This window comes from Cetorhinus maximus, chromosome 12, assembly GCF_964194155.1.
Source record: "Cetorhinus maximus chromosome 12, sCetMax3.hap1.1, whole genome shotgun sequence".
NCBI classification, from domain to species: domain Eukaryota; kingdom Metazoa; phylum Chordata; class Chondrichthyes; order Lamniformes; family Cetorhinidae; genus Cetorhinus; species Cetorhinus maximus.
The window spans coordinates 55,456,268-55,480,524 of record NC_135890.1 but is presented as its reverse complement, the minus strand read 5'-3'; the positions used below and the strand labels follow the sequence as shown (position 1 = coordinate 55,480,524).

At 45.4% G+C, this 24,257-nt stretch overlaps 1 protein-coding gene across 1 annotated transcript in view; it reads left to right on the top strand.

Annotated features, from left to right (window-relative positions):
- Positions 1-24,257, top strand: part of bcat1 (branched chain amino-acid transaminase 1, cytosolic) — a 75,758-nt gene that overhangs the window by 26,661 nt on the left and 24,840 nt on the right. The window contains exons 3-6 of the mRNA XM_078553640.1: positions 6,171-6,371; positions 14,720-14,830; positions 16,218-16,337; positions 17,451-17,614. Coding sequence (XP_078409766.1) covers positions 6,171-6,371; positions 14,720-14,830; positions 16,218-16,337; positions 17,451-17,614 — 596 coding nt within the window. The remainder of the gene's footprint in view (positions 1-6,170; positions 6,372-14,719; positions 14,831-16,217; positions 16,338-17,450; positions 17,615-24,257) is intronic.

Genomic DNA, 24,257 nt, shown 5'->3' with positions numbered 1-24,257 from the left:
AAAAGTGGTCAACTTACAACCAGACATCAGGTGACTGGTGGTAGCCATCTTTGGTCAGTGTCTTTTCTTGTTTTTTTTTATAAGTCCCTCTTTAAACAGTTCAATATGTTTTGGTTAGCTGGTGAAGTTATAGGTAGATCTCACTCAGTCACAATTTCTCGTTGTCATGATACCTCCCTCTCACGGAGAATGAAATGAGATTCACTCTCATTTCATTCCAGGGTATATAAAAATATATATAAAATAACAAACACATTCATTCCTATTCACTCTCTTAGCCTTGGTCTGGATTATCTCATCAGTTCTAACTGGGTCTTGATACCCACATGACCCTGAACTGTGTTCTACCCAGGACAACCTGCTCGTCCGTTGCTTTTTTTTCTTTTCAGGTGATTGGTTACATTCATTTGAAGGATTAGGCTGGTATCAGTTGTTTTACCTTTGGTGGTAGTCGTGACATAATTTTGTCAGTAATCCTGTGCCTCTCCCTTGCTGCAATGCCGGATTAAGCATCATTTAAGGGGTTTGGCGGGTTAGCTCACAAATTGTTAGTAATAGTCAAGCTGTTCTGTGCTTCCCACGGGCCTGTCTTCATGCTGTTTCTCACAAAGGCTTTCAATGTACAAATTCGTTTGACTGTAGAGCTGAGATGCTCTTGTCAGGCTTAACTCTCCCCTGTCTACCTCTGTAACCCACGTATCTATTTGCTCAAACTCAGGCACTTTTACAGATCTCATTGCTAGGAGGTTAGTGAACTGTACTTTGACTTTCACCTTCTCTAGGGACTCCAGTTTTGTGTCTGGCTCTTCACTTTTAGTGAATTTTCCATCAACACAGTTCTGGTTGAGGTTTAAAGCTTGGTCTGTTTCATCGTGTTTATTAGTGATTAACCCTGCACGAGTTTCACTGCTGAGTTTGTTGAGGTTTCGGATTTGAACTTGCTAATTTGATTTACCAGTGCGTAGATTTCACTGGTATATCCCTGGCGGTTTTCACAAGTGTTGCCTGCTTTGGGGTAGGTTCACCTCTCTTCCTCTTTTGTTTTAAGAAAGGGTATTCCCCTAACTTGTTCCATGTCCCCTGGAACACTACTGCCTTCAGATGGATGTTCAGCTCCTGCCATACTCCCCTGAGCTTTTTAACTAAGTGGATCATCATCGTCACTCTTTCTTGGTCTATTTGGAAACCTCCCTGGTCCCTGCTTTTATGATGTGGCGGATGGTAATTGCCGAGCTGACCAAATCCCAAAGGAAAACTTGGCCAAGCTATCACAACAGTTTGCAATTTGTATTTTATGAGAAGGTATGTGCACTGAAGTCAGAGTAAAGATTCCACTACCACTTTTGGAGATTTTAAGTATTAAATTAAAACATATATTAACAAAAGAGAAGTAAACTTACAGACACAAGATTACAGTTACACAGTTAAATTTGGTCTTACAACATTTTGCAAACGACTTCCACTTCAATAGACTCCCAAAATAAACACCCCTTTTCAGGCAACAGTTCAAATAGATTCTTAATATATAAAGAATCCAGTAATATTACCACAAGGAACCCACTGTTGCTATAAGGGAGATATTTCACAGCTTCTCTCTCCCTCTCACTTGACAATGGAAATCCAAGGCTTTTGACAAAACCTTGCTTTCTGGAACAAAAAAGCACTTCCTTGGGGTGGCCAAAGGCTGCTTTTTCACAAGTCTGTCTTCACACAGTCCGCCTTTCAAGATCTCACATGGCCACTCGTCTCATACAGCTTTCAGTTCTTTGTTTAAATATATTTTCTCCCCATTGATCTTTAAATCTATTGTTTTAAACTTTCTTTGGAAGTTACTTTTCCCAGAATATAAAAATCTTTCATATTTCCATCATAGCCAACACTTTTGGGAAAAATAAACTTAATAACTTTGCCTTATTTATTTACGATATTTGCCAGTTGTAAAATTTTCTGTTATGCCCCTTTGAAATTCAATCTCTAGCAATTCACTCCTCATTTATCTCCTAATGCAAATTCCATTCATACTGTATCTACTGGGTTCTCATCTTACCTCACCATCTCCATTTCAAAATGCCTGCTTTTACACCTAAGTCCTTTGATGATTTTAAACCTTGCAGTCTGACTGTCTTCAGTTTAATTGAACTAGTCACACACACACACACACACAGCCCCCACACATCCCCCACAAGCCTGCTTTAGTATCCCACAATAATATTAGGAAAAATGATATTCTCTTTTCACCACATAAATCTGCCATAAAACTTTTGGCCAAGCCAATCATTAACTCATTAGCTCATTCCTTTGCCTTGGAAATTGGCATTCCCCTAACCTGTTTCATGTTCCCTAGAACACTACTGCCTTCAAGTGGATGGTCAGCTCCTGCCATACTTCCTTGTGGCTCTTCATCTGGGTGAGGCATCTCCCTCACTATCTGCTTTTCTGTTTGGGAACTCCACTTCTCCCTGTTTAAACCAGCCATGAAGCTGTCCACCAAACCAATTACTGGCCCATCTCTCTTTTCCGTTTTAATCTTTACAGGCCCCTCGTAGACCTCTTTTATTTCTGCTGGTCCAACCTTGGTCCTTTTAACTTCCTCAGTTTCTATCTTGGCTCTTTGTACTCCTGCTCACCTGTCTTTTGCCCTTTTAACTTCAAGTGGCTCTCCAGCTGTCTCTTTACCTGCTCTGGGACTTTCCTAGTTCCTGTTCAATTCTGAGAAAACCGTATGTATCTACCAACCCAATTTTCAGGTCATTCTCTTTGTCTGTTTTGAATTCTACTGGTCCTTCTTTCACCCTACAGGCCTAACCTTGGCCTTCTTAAATTAAAACAGCTTTTTCTTAGCGAACCCAACCCTCACAGGTTCTGTTGCCTCCTTTTGGGCCTCTGAACATTCTCCAGCTCTCTGCACCTTTGCAGAATTCTGCTGCTTTCCTCCGGCCTCTTTAAATCCAGGTAGCCCCTTTCCTAGCTACTTCCACCCTTACAGGTTCCATTGCCCCCTGCAGGGCCTTTGAACCGTTCTCGGTTCCCTGTACTCCTATGAATTCCAGATGGCTTTCTCCAACATTTTCAGCTTCTTTTGATTCAAGTGGCTTCCTGTGATTTTTCAGGTGTGCTACCCTTTGGCCTGCCTCGGCTGCCTTTATCTCCCCTTCTAGTTTACGTAGCCTTCTTAGGAAAGTGTCTTCTCTTTCCCTTTCCTTTTTTTCTTTCCTCTCTTTCCCTTTTCCTTCCCTCTTTCTCTATCTCTTTTTCTAATGGTGGAGTCCTAACTCTCTTTGTCACTGTTGTGGCTGTATTCTTGCCAAGTCTATTATTTTCTTACTCTTGTCTTAGGCTTGCAAACTAATTCTCTGGCCATGCGGTTTAACATCACACATATTGCGCCTCTCGGGTGAAACTTTGGTTCTAAGTGCCTAGCTATAACTTTTAGCTCTTCGGGGGACAGAACTCTTAAATCCTCATAAGCAACTTCCCTCTCTTCTAGAAAAGCACTGGCATTAAATGTGGACATTTTTGCACTTTGGTATATGACAGTCCCAAGGAAACCTTTGCAGTTCTTAAAATTGTTTTATAAAAAGCAATTTACTTTCCCCACTCTAATTCTTTCATTACTCTATGGGAACATTTCTGGATAAGAGCCCGCTATTTCTTTTACAACCGGGTGAGGAGGAGTGAGCTGGCTCCCCTCTAATCAGCCCCCTCGGTTGGTCACAACTAAGGTATTTTTAAAATTTATTTTCCCTGTAGATGCTTTTCCAATCCAAACGTATTTACTTTTTAATAAGGAGCCAATCAAACCAGGTTTCCTTGAGTCAAAGGCTGTATGAAGTTAGCTGGTCTCCTTCAGAAGTAACATAAGTTAGAGTCCAAATAAAAATTAAAAGAAAATATACAATTAAGCCCTTTGCTTGTCCTTGAGGTAGATTGTTGAACATTGTGGCTGTTTGAATTTAGCTGGTTTCCTTTAGAATCTTGGAATTGAGTTGAAGTTCAAGTAACTGCACTTTGCTGGAGACAATCTTAGTCTCAGAGAGAAAGAGAGATTCCTTAACAAAAATAGAATTACCTGGAAAAACTCAGCAGGTCTGGCAGCATCGGCGGAGAAGAAAAGAGTTGACGTTTCGAGTCCACATGACCCTTCAACAGAACTGAGTATAGTTAGGAGAGGGGTGAAATATAAGCTGGTTTAAGGTGGGGGGGGCGGGGGGAGAGAAGTTGAGGGTGGGGTGGTTGTAGGGACAAGCAAGCAGTGATAGGAGCAGATAATCAAAAGATGTCACAGACAAAAGGATCAAAGAGGTGTTGAAGGTGGTGATATTGTCTAAGAAAATGTGCTAATTAAGAATGGATGGCAGGACACTCAAGGTACAGCTCTAGTGGGGGTGGGGTGGAAAGACTGACAAGGTATTAGTTGTAGATTTAAAAATAATGGAAATAGGTGGGAAAAGAAAAATCTATATAAATTATTGAAAAAAACAAAAGGGAGGGGGAAGAAACGGGGTGGGGATGGGGGGAGGGAGTTTAAGATCTAAAGTTGTTGAATTCAATATTCAGCCCGGAAGGCTGTAAAGTGCCTAGTCGGAAGATGAGGTGCTGTTCCTCCAGTTTGCGTTGGGCTTCACCGGAACAATGCAGCAAGCCAAGGACAGACATGTGGGCAAGAGAGCAGGGTGGAGTGTTAAAATGGCAAGCGACAGGGAGGTTTGGGTCTTTCTTGCGGACAGACCGCAGGTGTTCTGCAAAGCGGTCGCCCAGTTTGCGTTTGGTCTCTCCAATGTAGAGGAGACCGCATTGGGAGCAATGAATGCAGTAGACTAAGTTAGGGGAAATGCAAGTGAAATGCTGCTTCACTTGAAAGGAGTGTTTGGGTCCTTGGACGGTGAGGAGAGAGGAAGTGAAGGGGCAGGTGTTGCATCTTCTGCGTGGGCACGGGGAGGTGCCATAGGTGGGGGTTGAGGAGTAGGGGGTGATGGTGGAGTGGACCAGGGTATCCCGGAGGGAACGATCCCTACGGAATGCCGCCGGGGGGGTGAAGGGAAGATGTGTTTGGTGGTGGGATCATGCTGGAGTTGGCAGAAATGGCGGAGGATGATCCTTTGAATGCGGAGGCTGGTGGGGTGATAAGTGAGGACAAGGGGGACCCTATCACGTTTCTGGGAGGGAGGAGAAGGCGTGAGGGCGGATGCGCGGGAGATGAGCCGGACACGGTTGAAGGCCCTGTCAATGACCGTGGGTGGAAAACCTCGGTTAAGGAAGAAGGAGGACATGTCAGAGGAACTGTTTTTGAAGGTAGCGTCATCAGAACAGATGCGACGGAGGCGAAGGAACTGAGAGAATGGGATGGAGTCCTTACAGGAGGTGGGGTGTGAGGAGCTGTAGTCGAGGTAGCTGTGGGAGTCGGTAGGCTTGTAATGGATATTGGTGGACAGTCTATCATCAGAATTTGAGACAGAGAGGTCAAGGAAGGGAAGAGAAGTGTCAGAGATGGACCATGTGAAAATGATGGAGGGGTGGAGATTGGAAGCAAAATTAATAAATATTTCCAGGTCCCGATGAGAGCATGAAGCAGCACCGAAGTAATCATCGATGTACCGGAGAAAGAGTTGTGGGAGGGGGCCGGAGTAGGACTGGAACAAGGAATGTTCCACATACCCCATAAAGAGACAGGCATAGCTGGGGCCCATGCGGGTACCCATAGCCACACCTTTTATTTGGAGGAAGTGAGAGGAGTTAAAGGAGAAATTGTTCAGTGTGAGAACAAGTTCAGCCAGACGGAGGAGAGTAGTGGTGGATGGGGATTGTTCGGGCCTCTGTTCAAGGAAGAAGCTAAAGGCCCTCAGACCATCCTGGTTGGGGGTGGAGATGTAGAGGGATCCTTGCTGCTCCCTTCTGCAGTGATTCCAGATTACTTTGATTTTCTCTCTCTGATTCTGGCTTGGCAAAACCAACATTTAAACCTTCTATCTATATACTTCAAGAAAGAATTTGATTAACATGTCTTGTAGTCATTGTTGTTGAACAAGTAATTGCCCTTTTGATCTTTCATCTCTGCACCTGTTTCTATGTGGTCAATTCAATGTAACATTGTGTAAACTAACTGTACAGAAGCTTTGAAGCTGGTGTTTCTTTAGCCTTAATGTAGATATTTTTTGCTTCTTTTCTTCAAGGCTGCAGATCTGGATATTGAATTGGTTCAAACTTCAGCAGAGAAGCCGGATCCTAACCAGCTCGTGTTTGGGACGGTGTTCAGTGATCACATGTTGATGATTCACTGGACAGCTGCAAGAGGTTGGGAGAAGCCACAGATCAAACCTCTGCAGAACCTGTCGCTGCATCCTGCAGTGTCAGCTTTCCATTATTCAGTGGAGGTGAGTTGACGAAAGCGAGGGTCCTGCCTTGGCTTCACATTGTTTTATTCACAGTGTCAACTGTGGCGCGCTTGGTAGCACTCAGAATCGCAGCACTGTTACGGTGAAGAAGGAGGCCATTTGGTGTATCATGTCAGCAGCGACTCTCCGAATGAACAGCTCACCCAGTACCATTACCTCACCTTCTCCCCGTAACCCTGAACGTTGTACCTTTTCCAGATAATGGTCTAAAACACTTTTACCTCTGAGTTAGAAGCTTGTGGGTTTGATCATAAAAACAGAGGTAATCGAGCTCATAATCCAGGCTGACACTCTTGTTGCAGTACTGTGGGAGTTCCGCCCTGTCAGAGGTGTCATTTTTTGAGTGAGACGTTAATCTGAGGCACTCTCAGGTGGAAGCTCCCACGCCACTAATTTGAAGAAGAGCAGGTGAGTTCTCCTGGTCAATATTTATTCCTCAGCCTATGTCACAAAAACAGATTATCTGGCCATCATCACACTGCTGTTTGTGGGAGCTTGCTGTGCACACATTGGCTGCTGTGTTTCCTATGTTACAATAGTGACTGCACCCCAGAAGTGCACAGTTAGCTATAAAACACTTTGCGATGTCCTGAAGTCATCTGAACGATCAACGATGCTATTTAATGCAAGTCTTTCTTTCTTCATTGAAACAGAACAGTTTCATTTTTAATTTAAATGAGGTAATCTTGGGTTTTACACAGGTTGGTGCATTATAATCACCGGGTCTGCAGCCATCCCCAGACAGGCATCGCCTCTGTGCAACCACTGCAGGATTTTCCCCTCATTGGGCACGCATGGTGGGTGGACCCGGGAACAGCCGCAAGACTCACCGCCGCCTGCAATCGGGCTCCAACCGCGATTTCACGCTGGCTGGCCAGTGAACGCTGTAAGAGCCTCAGTGCTGCCGGGATGGGGGCAGGAGGAGCGCGAGTGCTGAAGTTTGCGCATGCGCGAGGGAGCGCGCGCTGACAGCTCCCTGAAGGCACAGAGCTGCCTCAGGGGGCTGAAGGATTTTAATGTGAAAAATAAACTTTCTATATATTACATAAACATGTCCCCACATGTGACTCAGTCACATGTAAGAAAGAACGTAAAACATTTTTTTTGTTGCTTTTTTTGAATTTACCGTTGGAAACCTCATCCCGCCCGTGGATGAGGTTTCATTTGAAATGCAAAGGCCACCTGGCCTATTCACCCGCCCGCCAACCGAACGGTTGAGTGGGCAGTGAAAAATACAACTTAATTAATTACTTAAAGGTTTTAATAGATCTCTTAATTGTTGGCGGGCACGCTGCCGCTTCTTGCACACGCCCACTGACCGAAAGGTCGCGAGAGTGTGTGGAATGACACTTGGACGCTCATCTGACGTCATCGCGCAATTCACCCCCGTTTGGGTCGGGCGCGTGCATGCCCGCGGGACAAAAAAATCCTGCCCCAGACCCCCCCCTCTCTGTCAGGCACAGAACCCTCCTTTCTGTTGGACGCAGACCCCTCTCTCTGTCAGGCACAGGCTGCCCTCTCTGCCTCAATCTATTACCAGTCTTGCCAGGAATGGGCTGTGCAAAAGCAGTGCTCACTCCCATTAGTTAAGGGTGGAAATGTTTATAAAGCAGGAAGGTTGACAGGTAACATGAATTTGTCGGGTTTAAGCATAGAGCCAGGGGATCAGGTCTCTATCCTCATATCAGGACCATTTTATAGAGCAGGTTTGACTCTGCATCACATTTAGACTTCATCTGGTTTCAATGTGAGACTACCCCTTTCTCTAGGAGTCTCAGCCTGCCTCGCTCTGGTGTCAGCTTGGACTCACATAGTTACATGGAATGTATAACAGAAAAACAGGCCATTTGACCCAACAAATCCACACTGGAATAAATACAGAAAATGGTGGAGATACTCACTAGGTCTGGCAATATTTGTGGAGCGAGAAACAGAATTAACTAGCGGGATATTCTGGTCCCACCCGCCGTGGGAATCATTGCGGATGGGATGGAAAATTTGACAGACCAGCAAAGTTCTGTGGGCTTTGGGTGGGAATTTCCAGTCTGACGGTGGGCAGGACTGGAACATCCCGCCAAACGTTTCTGGTGGTTTCTGATCCACATGAGCCTACTCCCACTCTACTTCGTCTCACCCCATCAACATATCCCTCTATTTCTTTCACTGTCATGTGCTTATCCAGCTTCCCATTTAAATGTGTTCATGCCATTCCCCTCAATCACTCTGTGATTCTGCAGAGCTCTTTGAGTTCCACGTTCTTACCACTGGTTGGGTGAAGAAGCTTCTCCTGAATTCACTGTTGGATTTTTTAATATTGATCCAAAATTTATGGCCATCTAGCACTGGTCCCCCCCCACGAGTAGAAATTTATTCTCTATGTCTCCCCTATCAAACCCTTTTATAATCTTAAAGACCTTTATCAAGGTACTCCTCAAACATCTTAAAATGTGTAAAACACTAATAGCAAATCAACAGAATTTAATCCTATTTAATTTTCAGTTCGACCAATGCTTAAGAATTGGAAATGTAGAAATAGAGGGATATGTGGGGTGAGATGAAGTAGAGTGGGAGTAGGCCCATAAACACCACAAATGTTTGCCAGGGTGTTGGAAATGTAGATTTTTTTAGTGCATTGGACCCTTTAAATGTAGATTTTAGCAGATGTAGTAAATAAAATTTCGTAAATGTAAATTTAAATGTGGATTTTAGTCGGTTAAGTTTAAACAACTCAGGGCGTTGCACAACATCAGTAGTGATTTTAAATATTGGCACAACTCCCTGTGCAACCCGAGTAACATGTGCACGTTCTCATTCATACTCTGAGATGGACACAAACAACTGCTTTTCCTTAGTGTCAGATGATGTGCTGAGTATCCTCTGGCCTCTGGGTTCCTATTGCACCCCTGGCTCCCACGCCCCAGCATGCCCCACACTCCCGCTGTTCCATCACCCCACTTCACTGCGGTTTAGCCATTATTGCCCACTCAACTGGTGAGATGAGAACCTGAAACAGTGCTGGGAGTCTGGTATGTTCCGTTTACACCGTGTGTCTTCGGCCAGCGCAAGATGGCTGCTGATACCCGTGCGTGCATGCGCAGGAATCCAGTGATGTCACTCTGTTGTGCCCAGCATGCTGGTACCACCCTCTGCACATGCGTCAATGACGTCACCACACACGTATACCATCTGGCTGTTTCTGTGCTGTTTCTGGGAATAATTTGTCTTTTATTCATTCACAGGATGGGGTTATGTTAGTCACTTCTCGTAATTAGTCCTGTATTAACTACATTTACATGCAGCAATAGTCTTCTTCATGTTATTGTACGCAGATGGGTTTCACCCTTCCTTGTTGCACCTGAATGCTGTATAGAAATAAGCTTTCAAATCAGGAGCAGTTCCCTGCCAGCTATTCAAGGTGAATTTGTAAATTGAGTGAACTAATCCAGTTATAGAGATAGCCAGTCAAAGATAAAGGAAAAACAAGGCCACTAAGATATGCCAAGCTGCCTAAAACACGGCTGTGACGATTTGAGCAGTGCCATCTTTGTTCCTGGCTGCTGCCTGCTCTCTCGCTGCACGGATGTAACAGAGTCAAACAGTACAACTGCACATGTACATCTTTGGCAGCATGCACAGCCTTCCGCTTAAGGCCGACACCCACAACCAACCTGAGGCCATAAGAGACCTGTGACACACTTCACACCTAATGAAGTACTTGTGAACTGTCATCGCCGTTGCATTGTGGGAGATACGGCAGCCAAATTTGCACACAGCAAGATCCCACAAACAGCAATTTGGCAAATAACCAGGTAGCATCTTGTGTTGCTGTTTGATTGAGGGATAAACATTAACCAGGACAGCGGGGAGATCTCCCCTGCTCTTCTTTGCGTCGTGCCATGGGATCATTCATATCTGCCTGAGAGGCCCCGGTTTAACAATACATGTGACAGTGCAGCATGCCCTCAGTACTACACTGGAATGTCAGCCCAGATTATGTGCTTCAGTTTCTGAGCGTTCCTTCGAGGTGAAAGTGCTGCCCTCTGAACCACGACCGACCTCTGTTTATAGGGACATTAAATGTGATTTGGCAAAGATATTTTAAAGATGCAGAATTTAACACACTAATTATATGTTATGTAGCAAAAATCCAAATTTCTGTGGACGTATGCATTTTATACAGGAAAGGTATTTAACTTTTAAAATGGGGTTGCAAATGGCTCAGTGATTAAACTTGTTAATATTTTGAGTTAGAGGTCCTGTTAAATTGTAGTGTAATATTTTGCAGGTTGTGTGATTCTGAACCATTTTACAGTTATTGATAGGTGTGAGGGCTCTTTATCGTGAAGGGAACAATCGTTAGTCTTGCTGCTGTCCGGTCGTACTGGAGAACCCGGTATGAGCATCCTGCAGGACATGCCCTTACAGCACCCTCGTGTGGTTCTTATCAGATGCTGCAAGTGTGCAGCACAACTGAAAGAAAGAACTTGATTGAGAAACTGGGCTCATGAGCACTCGTTTTTGGGCGCTATGGGTGCCCTTAGAGCACCAAAATGGCATCTGCGGCAAACACATGCATGTTTGGGGCAAATGGCACTGAATGCCATATTAGTAAGTGACTGACTGGTGGAAGAATGCAGAGCAGGCAGCTCATGTCGTCAGTCAGTGTGAAAAGCTGATTTGATAGCAGCGCTGTCAGCTTGGAGCTGAACACTCCGATTGCGGCCTTCCCTTAACCTGGCACAGCTGAACACATGTTCAGCAGCAAGAAGGAAGCCCCACCCACAACTGGGCTATTTAAAGGCATCATCAGATACTTTCAGGTTAGTTACTGGTTGATTTCTTCTGGCTGTTGCTTTGATTCTACAAGTGTTTGCTGTTTTCTGTATTGTCCAAAGTTGCAGAAGTCTACAGGGAGTGGTGTTGAAGGTGCTGAAGGAGTTTTTGCTGACTTCAAGACTTCTGCAAAAAAATAGTCGCTCCCACACATGGGTGCACTAGTAGGCACTCGCCTTGGAATACCTTGGAGGAGGATGGTTCTCTGTAAGAGACTATATCTGCTCTGGGTGTTCAGGGAGCAATGCTTCTACCTGAACCTTATTGAGGAACAATCTGTGATACGCTTGCACTTCAGTAAAGGTGTCCTCACTGAAATCTTCCATCTGCAGCAGCCATTACTGGAACCTCAGAACAGCGTGAGGACATTATTGCCAATGGCTCTGGAGGCGACTGCATGATGAACCTTTTATGCATCAGGCCGCTTCCAGGCTGGAGCTGGAGACATTTGCAATGTCTCACAGTTTGTCACCCACTGTTGCCTGAGATGACTGAAGCTCTCTATTCATTGGGAGCTCACTACGTTTCAGGCAGAGCAAGCAAGTGGCTTCACTAGGATTGCAGGATTCCCCATGGTGGAAGGTGCCATTAACTCCACACATCACTTTGTGGGCGCCACATCTCAATGCTGCCCTATACTGGAACCAAGAAGGGTTCTGCTTCCTCACTGCCCACTTGCTTGTGATCACAGGTAGCACATCATTCAGGTCATACCCTGTATCCTGGCAGCAGCCTTCATTCAGCTATTCCGCTCTGCCAGCCAAGTTTGAGTCAGCAGAGATAGCTGCAGCATGGCTGGTTGGAAGCTGCTGACTGAGGGAGACTGCAGATAGCCTTGCAGGGCACCCCGGGCATCTCTGGCCCGAGAATACCCGGCTGCACCACCTCAGTCTGGGCTGGCTGGCTGGCAGGGCACTGGCAGAGTGGCAGTGGTGGGAGGACGAATGCTGCCATCCTGAGAAAGGACAGCAGGTTCGTGCTCTGTAGAGCCACTGTCATTCCCATGTGTGGCCCTTCAGCCAGTCTGTTGGAGTGCAGATTGCTGGACTGCTGTATAATCTGTAATCCATAAACACAATGGCAGCAGTCTGAGATCAGTTTTAAGCTTTCGCTGCAGCTTTCGTCGCTTCTGATGCTGCTACAATGCAAGCTGAGGCATTGGCTGTTTGACGCTGCATCATTCGTGGGCCCACAAATATGAGAATGGAGTTGGCTTCCACTTTTACCCTGGAAGGGACAAATTCCAGTCTCTGCTGGACTGTTTTTTATGGACTCCTCCATGCTCCTTCACATTGAGAGCAGGTGTTTGGCGAGCTTCCCAAAGCACCAAGCAATTCAACGTGCCTCATCTGCTAGAGACTGCTCCTTTGAACCCTCACCTGAGTCCCCTGCAGTGGAAACATGTGCGACCTTGCCCCTTGGTGAGTTGGCACCCGCGCCATTCTTGCCTCCAGTCCTGTACTGCAGCTCATGTACCGTGTCACACCACACGCAGATCCCATCTCTAATCTATCCTGCAAGTTATGCACAGTGTCAGTATCTGAGCCATTGACTCAGCCTTACATCTCGTAAGACGATGGTTTGTGCTGCGGTGGTCAACTCTGTGTTAAGTATCGCCTGGTGTGCCTCAGGATCCCCACTCTGGCATGGCAGTCTCTGCCACATTTGCTGCTGAGGGAGACAGTGGGCTGAGAAGGTGCACGATTCACTGGTCTCTGTTTTCTCTGGGCCAGCTAAGCTATTCATTTCTCCTCGCCTCTTCCGATGCCCTTCCAAACAGTCAGCCTCCAGAGGACACAGCCGTCAGCGAATGTCTCCCAGTTGTCAGTGTCGGCCGTCTTCATATCTCACTTGCAGGTGTCCTTGTAGCGGAGGTATGGACGCCCAGGAGGTCATGACTCAGTGGCCAGTTCACCGTGTGGAAGGTCTTTGGGCTTATGGCCGTTATCCATCTGATGAATGTGGCTGAGCCAGCGCAGATGTTGCTGCCTTAGCAATGAGTGTTTGCTGATGGAATTAACATGCTCCAGGACCTCTGAGTTGGTGACCTTGTCCTGTCAAGAGATGTCAGGATTTGCCTGAGACAGTGAAGGTGGAAATTGTTCAGCTTTTTTCCTGCCTGGCGTATGTTGTCCAGATCTCACCACTGTAGAGGAGTGCGCTGAGGACACAGGCTTAGTAAACTCACAGTTTGTTGTTCTCAGTCAGGTTGCTGTTGTTCCACACTCTCTCACTCAGCTTGGACATAACAGCTGCAGCTTTTGCAAAGCAATGAAATCAAATGATTGGTGCTGTATCTTTATCAGCAATCTCTTCTAGCTGTTCTTCCACTGCCTGGCCAGGTTCGACCACTTGGACACTTGAAAAGAGAAAGGCACAAGGATAGGGTTTGTAGCAGTGCAAAGTGTATGAAGACATGGTGGGGCGTATGAATGTTAGGCATGAGTCCTGATTGATAGAGATTGTCGATGGGATGATGGGAGTGGTGAATTGAGCAGTGGCTGAGGCTGGTGGTACAGTTAGTGGAATGTGGCATTTGAAGGCGTGCTCACTGACCTTGACCACTTGTGTAAGATCACTGAACTTCTTGCGGCACTAAATCTGTCCTCGGGACTAGACACATGGTATTGGCCTCCAGGACTGTCTGCTCCGGCTGCCTTCTGAGTGTGTGTCTGGAGGGCTTCCTTCCCCCTGGTGGATACAGGACATCTCTACTCCTCCTTTTCACTTCCTTCATCAGGACTGGATCTGAAAACCTTGGAACTCATTCTCTCTCCTGTTCTGTAATGATTCGATGTTTTACTAGTCAGATTCACTCCTTGCATGGCTCCCAGCAAGATGCTCCAGCCACAGTGTATCTCCCCTTTCAGAGGTGCAGACTAGCTTTAAGCAGTGTGGACTAGCTTTAACTGGTGCTAGGAAGTTAAGACTTTGGGCCCCTTACTGGTGCTGCAGCCACTGTCCAGTGCACAACAGCCATACAAAGGAGCAGGCAGCATGACGTCGACACGCTGACTGCATTGCATTGAACGGATGCGGGTTCCTCCTGCATTCTGATCCCCACACCCGCTTCCTGGGAATACCTAATTTTGCACCCCCTTGCGTTTCCATAGTACCTTTCATGACCTCAGGACGTTGTAAAGCATTCCGCAGACTACGAGGCATTTTTGCAGTGTCATCACTGTTGTAATGTAGAAATTGCGGCAGCTAAATTAGGCACAGAAAGATCCCACGATCAGCAGTGAGCTGATGGTTAATTTGTTTGAGTGAGTGATGCTAGCCAGGAGTCTGGGGAAAATTAACTGATTTTGTGCATTAACTCACCGTGTTGAATAGAAAATGGAATGATGCAAAAAAAAAAAAATCACGGGCCTTAATTGTGGAATTCAAAAATAACTAACCTCACACACACTTTCCTTTTGCCAAATAGCTGTGGAATCAGCTGCAAAGGTTATGTTAACTGGCTTCTGATTTCACCTGGTCTTTCTCCACAGCTATTCGAAGGACTAAAAGCCTATCGAGGAGCGGACAATAAGATTCGCCTGTTCAGACCCATGCTGAATATGGAGCGGATGCTGCGCTCTGCCAAGAGAGCCTGCCTACCTGTGAGTAGATGGAGAGTGAAGCTTTCCCTTTCAAATCCAGTTTTTGTGCACAGCCAGTTTCAGTGCACAGTCCGTTACATTTATTTGCGTGGTGTTTATGACAGAACAAAGCATGCGTGGGACCTTCTGGGCTGCTGCGTGGCTGCACGCCAATGCAACCTAGCAGGAGCACAGGACAAATGCGGCAGCACTTACCTTAACAGAGCAATTACTAACATAGTAAATGTATGAATGCCCTAGCTGCTGCTTCTAACATTGTGCATTTTCCTCTGTAATGCAATGCTTGAGGTAAAGGCTGAGTAATCTTTTTTATTTGTTCATGGGATGTGGGCATCACTGGCTAGGCCAGCATTTTTTGCCTATCCCTGAATGCCCTTGTTCAGAGGGCAGTTACAAGTCAACCACATTGTTGTGGGTCTGGAGTTACATGTAGGCCAGAACCCAGGCTAGGTAAGGACAGCAGATTTCCTAAAGGGCATTAGTGAACCAGATGGGTTTTTACAACAATGTTAGACTTTTAATTCCACATTTTTATTAAATTTAAATGGGATTTGAACCCAGGTGCCCCAGAGCATTACCCTGGGTCCCTGGAATCTTAGTCCTGTGACAATACCACTGCGCCACTGCCTTGTTTATCAATACAGGCCCTAACAAGCACATAGACCTTTCATTGTCCATATTTAGGAAGAGGACTGGACCATTCAGATCCTCATCCCATCACCCAGTTAGATCTCAGCCTCAACTCCAAGTTCCCCACCTTCTCCTCCTGATGCCTTTTGAACTAAACAAAAATTGATCCATCTCAGCCTTGAAAGTTCCGATTGACCCCCAGCATCCGCAGCCTTTTTCAGGGAGAGTGTTCCAAATTCTCGCTACCCTTTCTGGAGTAAAATGCTTCCTGATTTCACTCTTGAACTGCTAAGCTAAAATTTGAAGATTGCGCCCCCAGCAGCACACCCCCCTCTCCCCACCGTTCTGCATTCCCCATTAGAGGAAATGAGCTCTCTATAGCTAACCTGGCAAATCCCTTTGTCATTTTATACACCTTGATTAGATCCTAAACTCAAGATCTGAGCATTAAATCACATAGAATGTACAGCACAGAAATAGGCCATTCAGAACAACTGGTCAGTCATCAAAGACCCCTACTCTTCACAAGAGGTTTTTACATCATCATCAAGCCTATTTGTAGGAGTCAACTGCAGACTCTAGTACCTTCAGTCAATCTGTCCATTCTTTGAAGCAATCTTTGGTGAGGTTGATGAGGCTTCCATTTATATTGAACATGAATATTTCTGGCAATGGGTTGGCTAATTTCAATGATGTTTTTTACTGCTTAATTCATACACCAAATGAATTTTGTCTGAAAACGTCTTTCCTTTACTAGAGATTTGATCCCAAGGAGCTGTTGGAGTGCATCAAAAAGCTGGTGGAGGTAGACAAAGAATGGGTGCCTTACTCAAAATCTGCCAGCCTCTACATTCGCCCAGTCTTCATTGGAACAGAGGTGAGAACACCTGGTCCAGTGTGTGTGTGTGTTGGGTTGTGTGTCTTTGTGTTGGGGTGGATTTGTTTTTGTTGGGGTGTCTGTGCTTGTGTCAGGTTGTGTGTAGGTGTGTGTGTTTGTGTTGGGGGGTCTGTGTAGGGGTGTTTGTGTTGGGTGTGTTTGTGTGGGGGCATGTGACTGTAGGGGTGTGTGTGTTTCTGTGGGGATATGTGTTTGTGTGGGGGCATGTGACTGTAGAGGTGTGTGTGTTTCTGTGGGGATATGTGTTTGTGTGGGATGTGTGTGTTTGTGTGGAGTGGGGTGTATGTGTGTGTTTGTGTTGGGGGGTCTGTGTAGGGGTGTTTGTGTGGGAGTTGTGTTTGTGTTGGGTGTGTTTGTGTGGGGGCATGTGACTGTAGGGGTGTGTGTGTTTCTGTGGGGATATGTGTTTGTGTAGGATGTGTGTGTTTGTGTGGAGTGGGGTGTATGTTTGTGTGTGTGTGTGTGTGCATGTGTAGCCTCCCTCAAGTGCCCCCATTCTACATTGGGCACCACCCCATGATCTTCCCCCCACCGTGTGTTCCCTCCCTCCCTGGTCTCTCCATCAAGACCCCCACCCCCCTCTTTCCACTCCACACACCCACCCCGAGACCTCACCTCTTCTCCGCTGTGAGACTCCCCACACTTAACTGGTTCTGGACTCTGGGATATGGAAGCTGGGGACTGCTTGCAGTCCCAGCCCTGGCCACTGCTGCTACTGGCGCTGCTGGCACTACACAAGTGGTGACCAATCATATTGGCCAGCAGCTCTCTAAGGCGGGGCTTCTGCCTGAGTGAGGGACAAGCCCTGTCTCCAGTGCCAATTAACGCACCTGAGAGCGTTAAACGGTTCATGTCCACTGTGATCATTGGAGATGCCTCTTTTTTTTGCAGGCCCCAATGATTTTTCTCCTGGGTGTTGCTTGTAACAGTTTCTTGTTGATTAATCCCTAATTCCTGGAGCCTCCAGGATAATCCTGCAGGATTGGCAACCCTGGATTAGTGGCCAGGGAGAGATGGAGCAAGTTAGACTGCTGTTGAGTACTGTGTTTTAGCTCCTTTTGATTAGGACTAACCTTCTGATTTGATTCAAAGCCTTCCCTCGGGGTGAAGATAGCGACCAAAGCTTTGCTCTACGTGATCCTCAGTCCGGTTGGTCCTTATTTCTCAACGGGGAGCTTTTCTGCTGTGTCCCTCTGGGCAGATCCGAAGTATGTCCGAGCCTGGAAAGGAGGAACGGGAGACTGCAAACTCGGAGGGTATGTAAATCACCAGGAAACAGTCTGCATCCAAACAACACTTGAGGTGTCTGGCAAAGGGGGATGCGGGGACACCTCCTTTGCAGGTCCCCTGTGCCCATGGGAGATAACCCCCACAAAAGTCATGCCTCCCCCCTTTTAACCCTTCCTCTCGGGCTCTCAAATCTCCCCCAATCCTCTCACTCTCCTCACCGGAGCCTGAAGCCCAATTTAGCTCCTCTTCTTTGGGTTCTGGCTGTAGTCCCAGCAGTGGCCACCACTTGAACCTGGTGCTGCTGGGACTACAGAGCTGCTAGCCAATCGGATTGGCTGGCAGCTTTAAGAAGGACTTTCTCCCCAGCTAGGGGCAAAAGTCTTGCCCTGAGCCAATGAACGACCCACCAAGCGTTAAAACAGCTGCAGGGCAGCTGGTTTCGATGGGGATGCATTCCCTGCTGACTCTTTGGGTGGCGAATCTTTTTCAGATTGAGAGGTCAGATGAGGCCTTGACTTAACCCCATCCAAGAGGTAGCACTTCTTCAATACTGCACTGGGAGTGCCAGCCCCCATCATGAAGTGAAGAATTCATCCATTGAGAAGTCATAATGTAGTTTGAGTGAGAAAAGGTCATAAACTACACAGCTCCAGCTGAGTCCTGATGTTGTTTAATTATCTCTTGCTTTCAAAATACATTTTCAGGAGAGCTGCGGTTTGGCTCCCCTCCTGCCTTTGAACAAGTATTTTGTACCTGTCTTCCCTTTAGAAGACAGAAAAAGCATCCCATGAATAGCAGAAAACCAGGGAGTAAAAGGGAGAAAGAACTTAAATCAGAAAAGGTAGTAGGAAAGCTAATAGGACTAAAGACTGACAGGTTACCTGGACCTGATGGCCTGCATCCTAGGGCCCGAAAGGAAGTGGCTGCAGAGATAGTGGAAGCATTGGCTGTAATCTTCCAGCAGACTGGAAAAGCACCAAATGTAACACCACACTTCAAAGAAGGAGGCTGACAGAAAGCAGCAAACTATAAACCAGTTAGATTAATGTCTGTCATTGGGAAAGTGCTAGAATTCATTATTGAGCAGGTAGTAGCAGGACATTTAGAAAATCATAATACAATCAGGCAGAGTCAACATGGTTTAGGTTTAGTGAAAAGGAAATCGTGGTTGACAAATTGATTAGAATTCTTTGAGGATGTAACAAGCAGGGTGGATAAAGGGGAACCAGTAAATGTGGTGTGTTTGGATTTCCAAAAGATATTTGATAAGATGCCATATGAAAGGTTACTGCACAAGATATGAGATCATGATGCTGGGGCTGATACATTAACATGGATAAAGGTTTGGTTAACTAACAGGAAACAGAGAGGTTAAATGGGTCATTTTCAAGTTGGCAAACTGTGACTAGTGGAGCGCCACAGGGATCAGTGCTGTGGCCTCAACTTTTCATGACTTGGATCGATTGAATTGTAGCCAAATTTGCTGATGATACAAAGAAAGGTAGGAAAGCAAGTTGTGAGGAGGATACAAAGAGTCTGCGACATGATATTGACAGGTTAAGTGAGTGGACAAAAATTTGATAGACGGTATTATTTGGGAAAATGTGGTGTTGTCCACTTTGACAGGAGGAATAGAAAAGCGGAACATTATTTATTTGGAGAGAGACTGCAGAATTCTGTAGTACAGAGGGATCTGGGTGTCCTTGTACATGAATCACAAAAAGTTAACAAGCAGGTACAACAAGTTATTAGGAAAGCAAATGGAATTTTGGCCTTTATTACAAGGGGGATGGAGGATGAAAGTAGGGAAGTCTTGCTACAACTGCACAGGGTATTGAGGAGACTGCCTCGAGTACTGTGTACAGTTTTGTTCTCCTACTGGAAGGATATACCTGCATTGGAAGCAGTTCAGAGAAGGTTCATTAAGCTCATCCCTGGAATAGAGGGGTTTGTCTTATAAGGAAAGGCTCAGCAGGCTGGGCCTAAACTCATTTGAGTTTAGAAGAATGAGAGGTGATCTATTGAAACGTAGGATTCTGAGGCGGCTTGACAGGGTAGATTGTAAGGATATTTCCTTTTGTGGGGAATCTAGAACCAGGTAGCACTGTTTAGAAATAAGGGGTCTCCCATTTAAGACGGAGATGAGAAGGAATTCATTTTCTCAGAGGGTCATTAGTCATTAGAGAGCAGTGGAAGCTGGGTCATTGAATATATTCAAGGCCAGTTAGACAGATTTTTGATTGACAAGGGAATCAGTGTTATGATGGGGGCAGGCAGGAAAGTGGAGTTAAGGCCACAATCAGACCAGCCACAATCTCAATGAATGGCAGAGCAGGATTAATGGGCTGAATGGCCTACATCTGCTCCTGTTTCTTATGGCCTTGTAATTTTATTATCTTAGGTTCCTGCTGTTTTCAGGAGTTCGGGTGCAGTCTAGCAAAAGGGAATAAAATAGAATTAATTCTGGGCACTGCACATCAGGAATATGTTGGTCTTGGAGTGAGTGCAGTGTAGATTCACCAGAATGATGCAAGGGCTGAATTATGAGGACTATTCCCTCGTGTTTAGGACATTAGGGATATTCTAACTGTGTTACTCACGATGATTAAAGGATTTGATAAGATAGATAAAATCTATTTCCTCTGCCGGGGGACTCCAAACAACAGAGCATTACCTCAAGGTTAGAGCTCGGCCATTGAGGATTTCTACACACAAAGGCTAATGGAAATCTGGAACTCTCTCCCCTAAAAATCTATTGAAGCTAAGGGGCCAATTGAAAGCTTCAAATCTTGAGACTGACAGATTTTTGTTGGCCAAGGGTATTATGGGTTATGGACCAAAGCATGAAGTTAAGATACAGATCACCCACAATTTGGTTCAATGGCGGTACAGGCTCAAGGGGCTGAATGGCCTCCTCCTGTTCCTATGTACAAGGCTTCCAGCATTTTGTATTTATATGGGTATAAAGGGGAAAAAAAGTGTTTTGAAAGGCAAGTTGGCCCAGAAACATGAGAAACACTGCAGAGGGAAAAAAGAGGGTAAATGGGACACCACTGTGGGGGGGAGAGAGAGGGGCCATGTTGAGCAAAAGGGAGAGAGAAAGAGACATCTAGTGGCAGGGGATGGGAGGAAGATGTTGTAGCTAAAAGGATGAATTTAAAAATTCTGTCCCTCAGAGCTGATGCTGCTGTTGTGAGTAAAAGCCATTCGAGGCCTCTCAAGCTGACAGCACCTTGATAGCTAAACTCCTCCGCCGCACTCAAAGATTTGGCATGTTGTCCTTAATGAATATGTTGCTGATGTTTTGCAAAGACAAGCTTCTTTACTTTGGTTGGGGGAAGGAGCGAATTTACAAATGCAAATGTTGGTTAATGAGCAAAGCTCCCTCGTCAGCTAATATTTCTAATGGCATCATGACTGAGTTTTCATAGGGAACTAGTGACTGACTCCATTGTAATAGTGATGTGCCGCGGTCAGACTTTATATTTGGGCTCTGTAGAAAGAGGCCGTAGACAACTTCACCATTTGTCTCAAGGCAGTACAGGAATTTCATATGTTCGGTTTAAAAATTCAACATCTTTCAATGTGTTAATTTTGCTTTAATTGATGTGACACTTGTTAAATTTGAAGAAGTTAATTGCTCGGCTCAATTAGCATATCTGGCCCTAATTCTTTTACTGTACATCCTCCTCCCTATTAAGTAATATAACTTACTTTAGTGAGAAGCATCGGCAGTTTTCCTTTTACGAATAAAATGTATTTCTTTTCAAGAACTTGGGCATAGCTCTTCATTTCTGTTTCACTTGGTTTCTCACAAAGCTCAACTGATATTGGATGGGAAGGGTTCCTTAAACTAGGCAGTGCAAGAGGGAGATGAAAAGGGAGAGAGAGATCAGGAAACTAAGAGAACTTGCCTGCTCTTCTTCAATTCAGTAATGTGGGATCTCTCTTATATCCACTTTAACAAGGAGACAGGAGTTCGGGTTATCACCTCATCTGAAATACAGCACAGCCAACAAATCAAGTACTCTCTCGCTAATACTCTGAAATATCAGCCTGGATTTATATATTCAATTCTTTGTGTGAAGCCACTGCCTTATAACACATTTTTTTAATTCATTGGATGGGGGCATCACTGGCTAGACCAGCATTTATTGCCCATCCCTAATTGCCCTTGAGAACTGAGTGGCTTGCTCAGCCATTTCAGAGTCAACCGCATTGCTGTGGGTCAGGGGTCATATGTAGGCCATGGCAAATTTCCTTCCCCTTAACATTAGCGAACCAGATGGGTAATTACGACAATAGACGATGGTTTCAGGGTCATCGTTAGACTTTTCATTCCAGATTTTTGTTGAATTCAAATTTCACCATCTGCCGTGGCAGGTTTCGAACCCATGCCCCCAGAGCATTACCCTAGGTCTCTGGATTATTAGTGACAGTACCACTATGCCAACCCCTCCCCCTATATAATTCCAGAGAGGTCATCTGAAAGCTGTGTTTGACCGTGGTGCAACTGCATCTGGGGTATTGCATGCAGTTTTGAGCTCCTTATTTCAAAAAGGCTATTCTGCAATTGGGAAAGGGTGCATGGGAGTATTCACATGTTAATGTGGGAATATAAGGGAATGTCAAGTAAGGAAAGGTTGACTAATCTGGGTGTTTGTCTCTTGGCAAGTGAAGACTGAAAACCTGTTCAAAGTTTCACAAATAGAATCCAAGTAAGCATTTCTGCCACGGACAGAATTTAAACACAAGGGGTTATATTTACAAATTAAGGACAGCAAAAGGAAATATGAAATGTAGCAACTTTTTTTTACAAAGTGGGTGGTAAATATGTGGGACAGATTACCGGCACAAGTGGTGGAAGAAGGATCCTTACTGGGCTTTAGAAAGGAAGTTGACAGCTTCTAGACCACAACTGGGATTTAGGAATTGAGGGAAAAGGGAATAGAGGGGTATGGGAGCAAGTGGGTAGAGGTCATAAGAATAGCAGGCTTGAGTGGAGCACGAACACTGACATAAACCAGATTCAGTGTAGTTATTTAAATGTACTGAGGGGATACTGTGAATCAGTTGGCTAGATGCCTGAAGCTATACTGACCCAGAGACAAGAGTGCCAGCATTGAACCAGGCTGATGTGGAATTGCATTGGGTGCCTTCACCAGGAAGTTGCCAGTCTCAATATTTCCATGGAAAAACTCAGCAGGTCTGGCAGCATCGGCGGAGAAGAAAAGAGTTGACGTTTCGAGTCCTCATGACCCTTCAACAGAACAGTTCTGTTGAAGGGTCATGAGGACTCGAAACGTCAACTCTTTTCTTCTCCGCCGATGCTGCCAGACCTGCTGAGTTTTTCCAGGTAATTCTGTTTTTGTTTTGGATTTCCAGCATCCGCAGTTTTTTGTTTTTATCAATATTTCCATGGTTCCTTTACCAACCTTGCCCTGCAGTAGAACAAAAGACTTGCATTTATGTAGCATCTTTCATGATCGTTGTTCGTCTCAAAGCGCTTTACAGCCAATGAAGTACTTCTGAAGTATGGTTGCTGGTGTAATGTAGGAAACATGGCAGCCAATTTGCACACAGCAAGCTCCCAGAAAAAGCAGGCTGTTAATGCTCAGATAATCTGTTTTGTGTGATGTTGGTTGAGTGATAAATATTGGCCAGGACACCAGGGAGAACTCCCTTGCTGTTCTTCGAAATAGTGCTGTGGAATCTTTTGCGTCTACCTGAGGGGACAGACGGGGCCTCGAATGAATATCTCATCCAAAAGACAGCATTTCTGACAATACAGCACTCCCCTCAGTGCTGCCCTGAGTGTCAACCTTGATTTTTGTCAGCTGTGATTCAGGCATATTCCATCGAAAGGGAAAGGTAGGGCAAACAAATCCAGAGCTCCCTGGATGAAAAAGGAGATAGAACTTAAGATAAAGAAGAAAAAGTGTGCTTATGACAGGTATCAGGTGGAAAATACAATTGAGAACCAAGTAGAATACAAAAGGTTCAGAGGGGAGGTGAAAAAGCAAATAAGAGAAGCAAAACGGGGTTATGAGAAAAGACTGGCAGCCAACATAAAGGGGAATCCCAAAGTCTTCTATAGGCTTATAAATAGTAAAAGGATGGTAAAAGGAGGAATACGGCTGATTAGGGACCAAAAAAGGGATTTACACATGGAGGCAGGGGGCATGGCTGAGGTGTTAAATGAATACTTTGCATCTGTCTTTACCAAGCAAGCAGATGCTATCGAGGCAACTGTGACAGAGGAGGAAACTCTGTCACTAGGAGGGTTCAAAATTGATAAGGAGGATGTGTTGGATAAACTGTTGGTACTTAAAGTTGACAAGGCACCGGGACCAGATGAGATGCATCCAAGGATATTGAAGGAAGTGAGAGTAGAAATTGCAGGGGCACTGGCCATAATCTTTCAGTCTTCCCTAGACTCAGGGGAGGTGCCAGAGGACTGGAGAATTGCAAACATTACACCCTTGTTCAAAAAAGGTTGTAAAGATAAGCCCAGCAATTATAGACCAGTCAGTTTAACTTCAGTGATGGGCAAGATTCTAGAAACATTTATTCAGGATAGAATTAGTAGTCACATGGAAAAATATGGGTTGATAAGGAAGAGCCAGCATGGATTTCTAAAGGAGAAAGTTTCAGTCTGGCGAGAGGAGT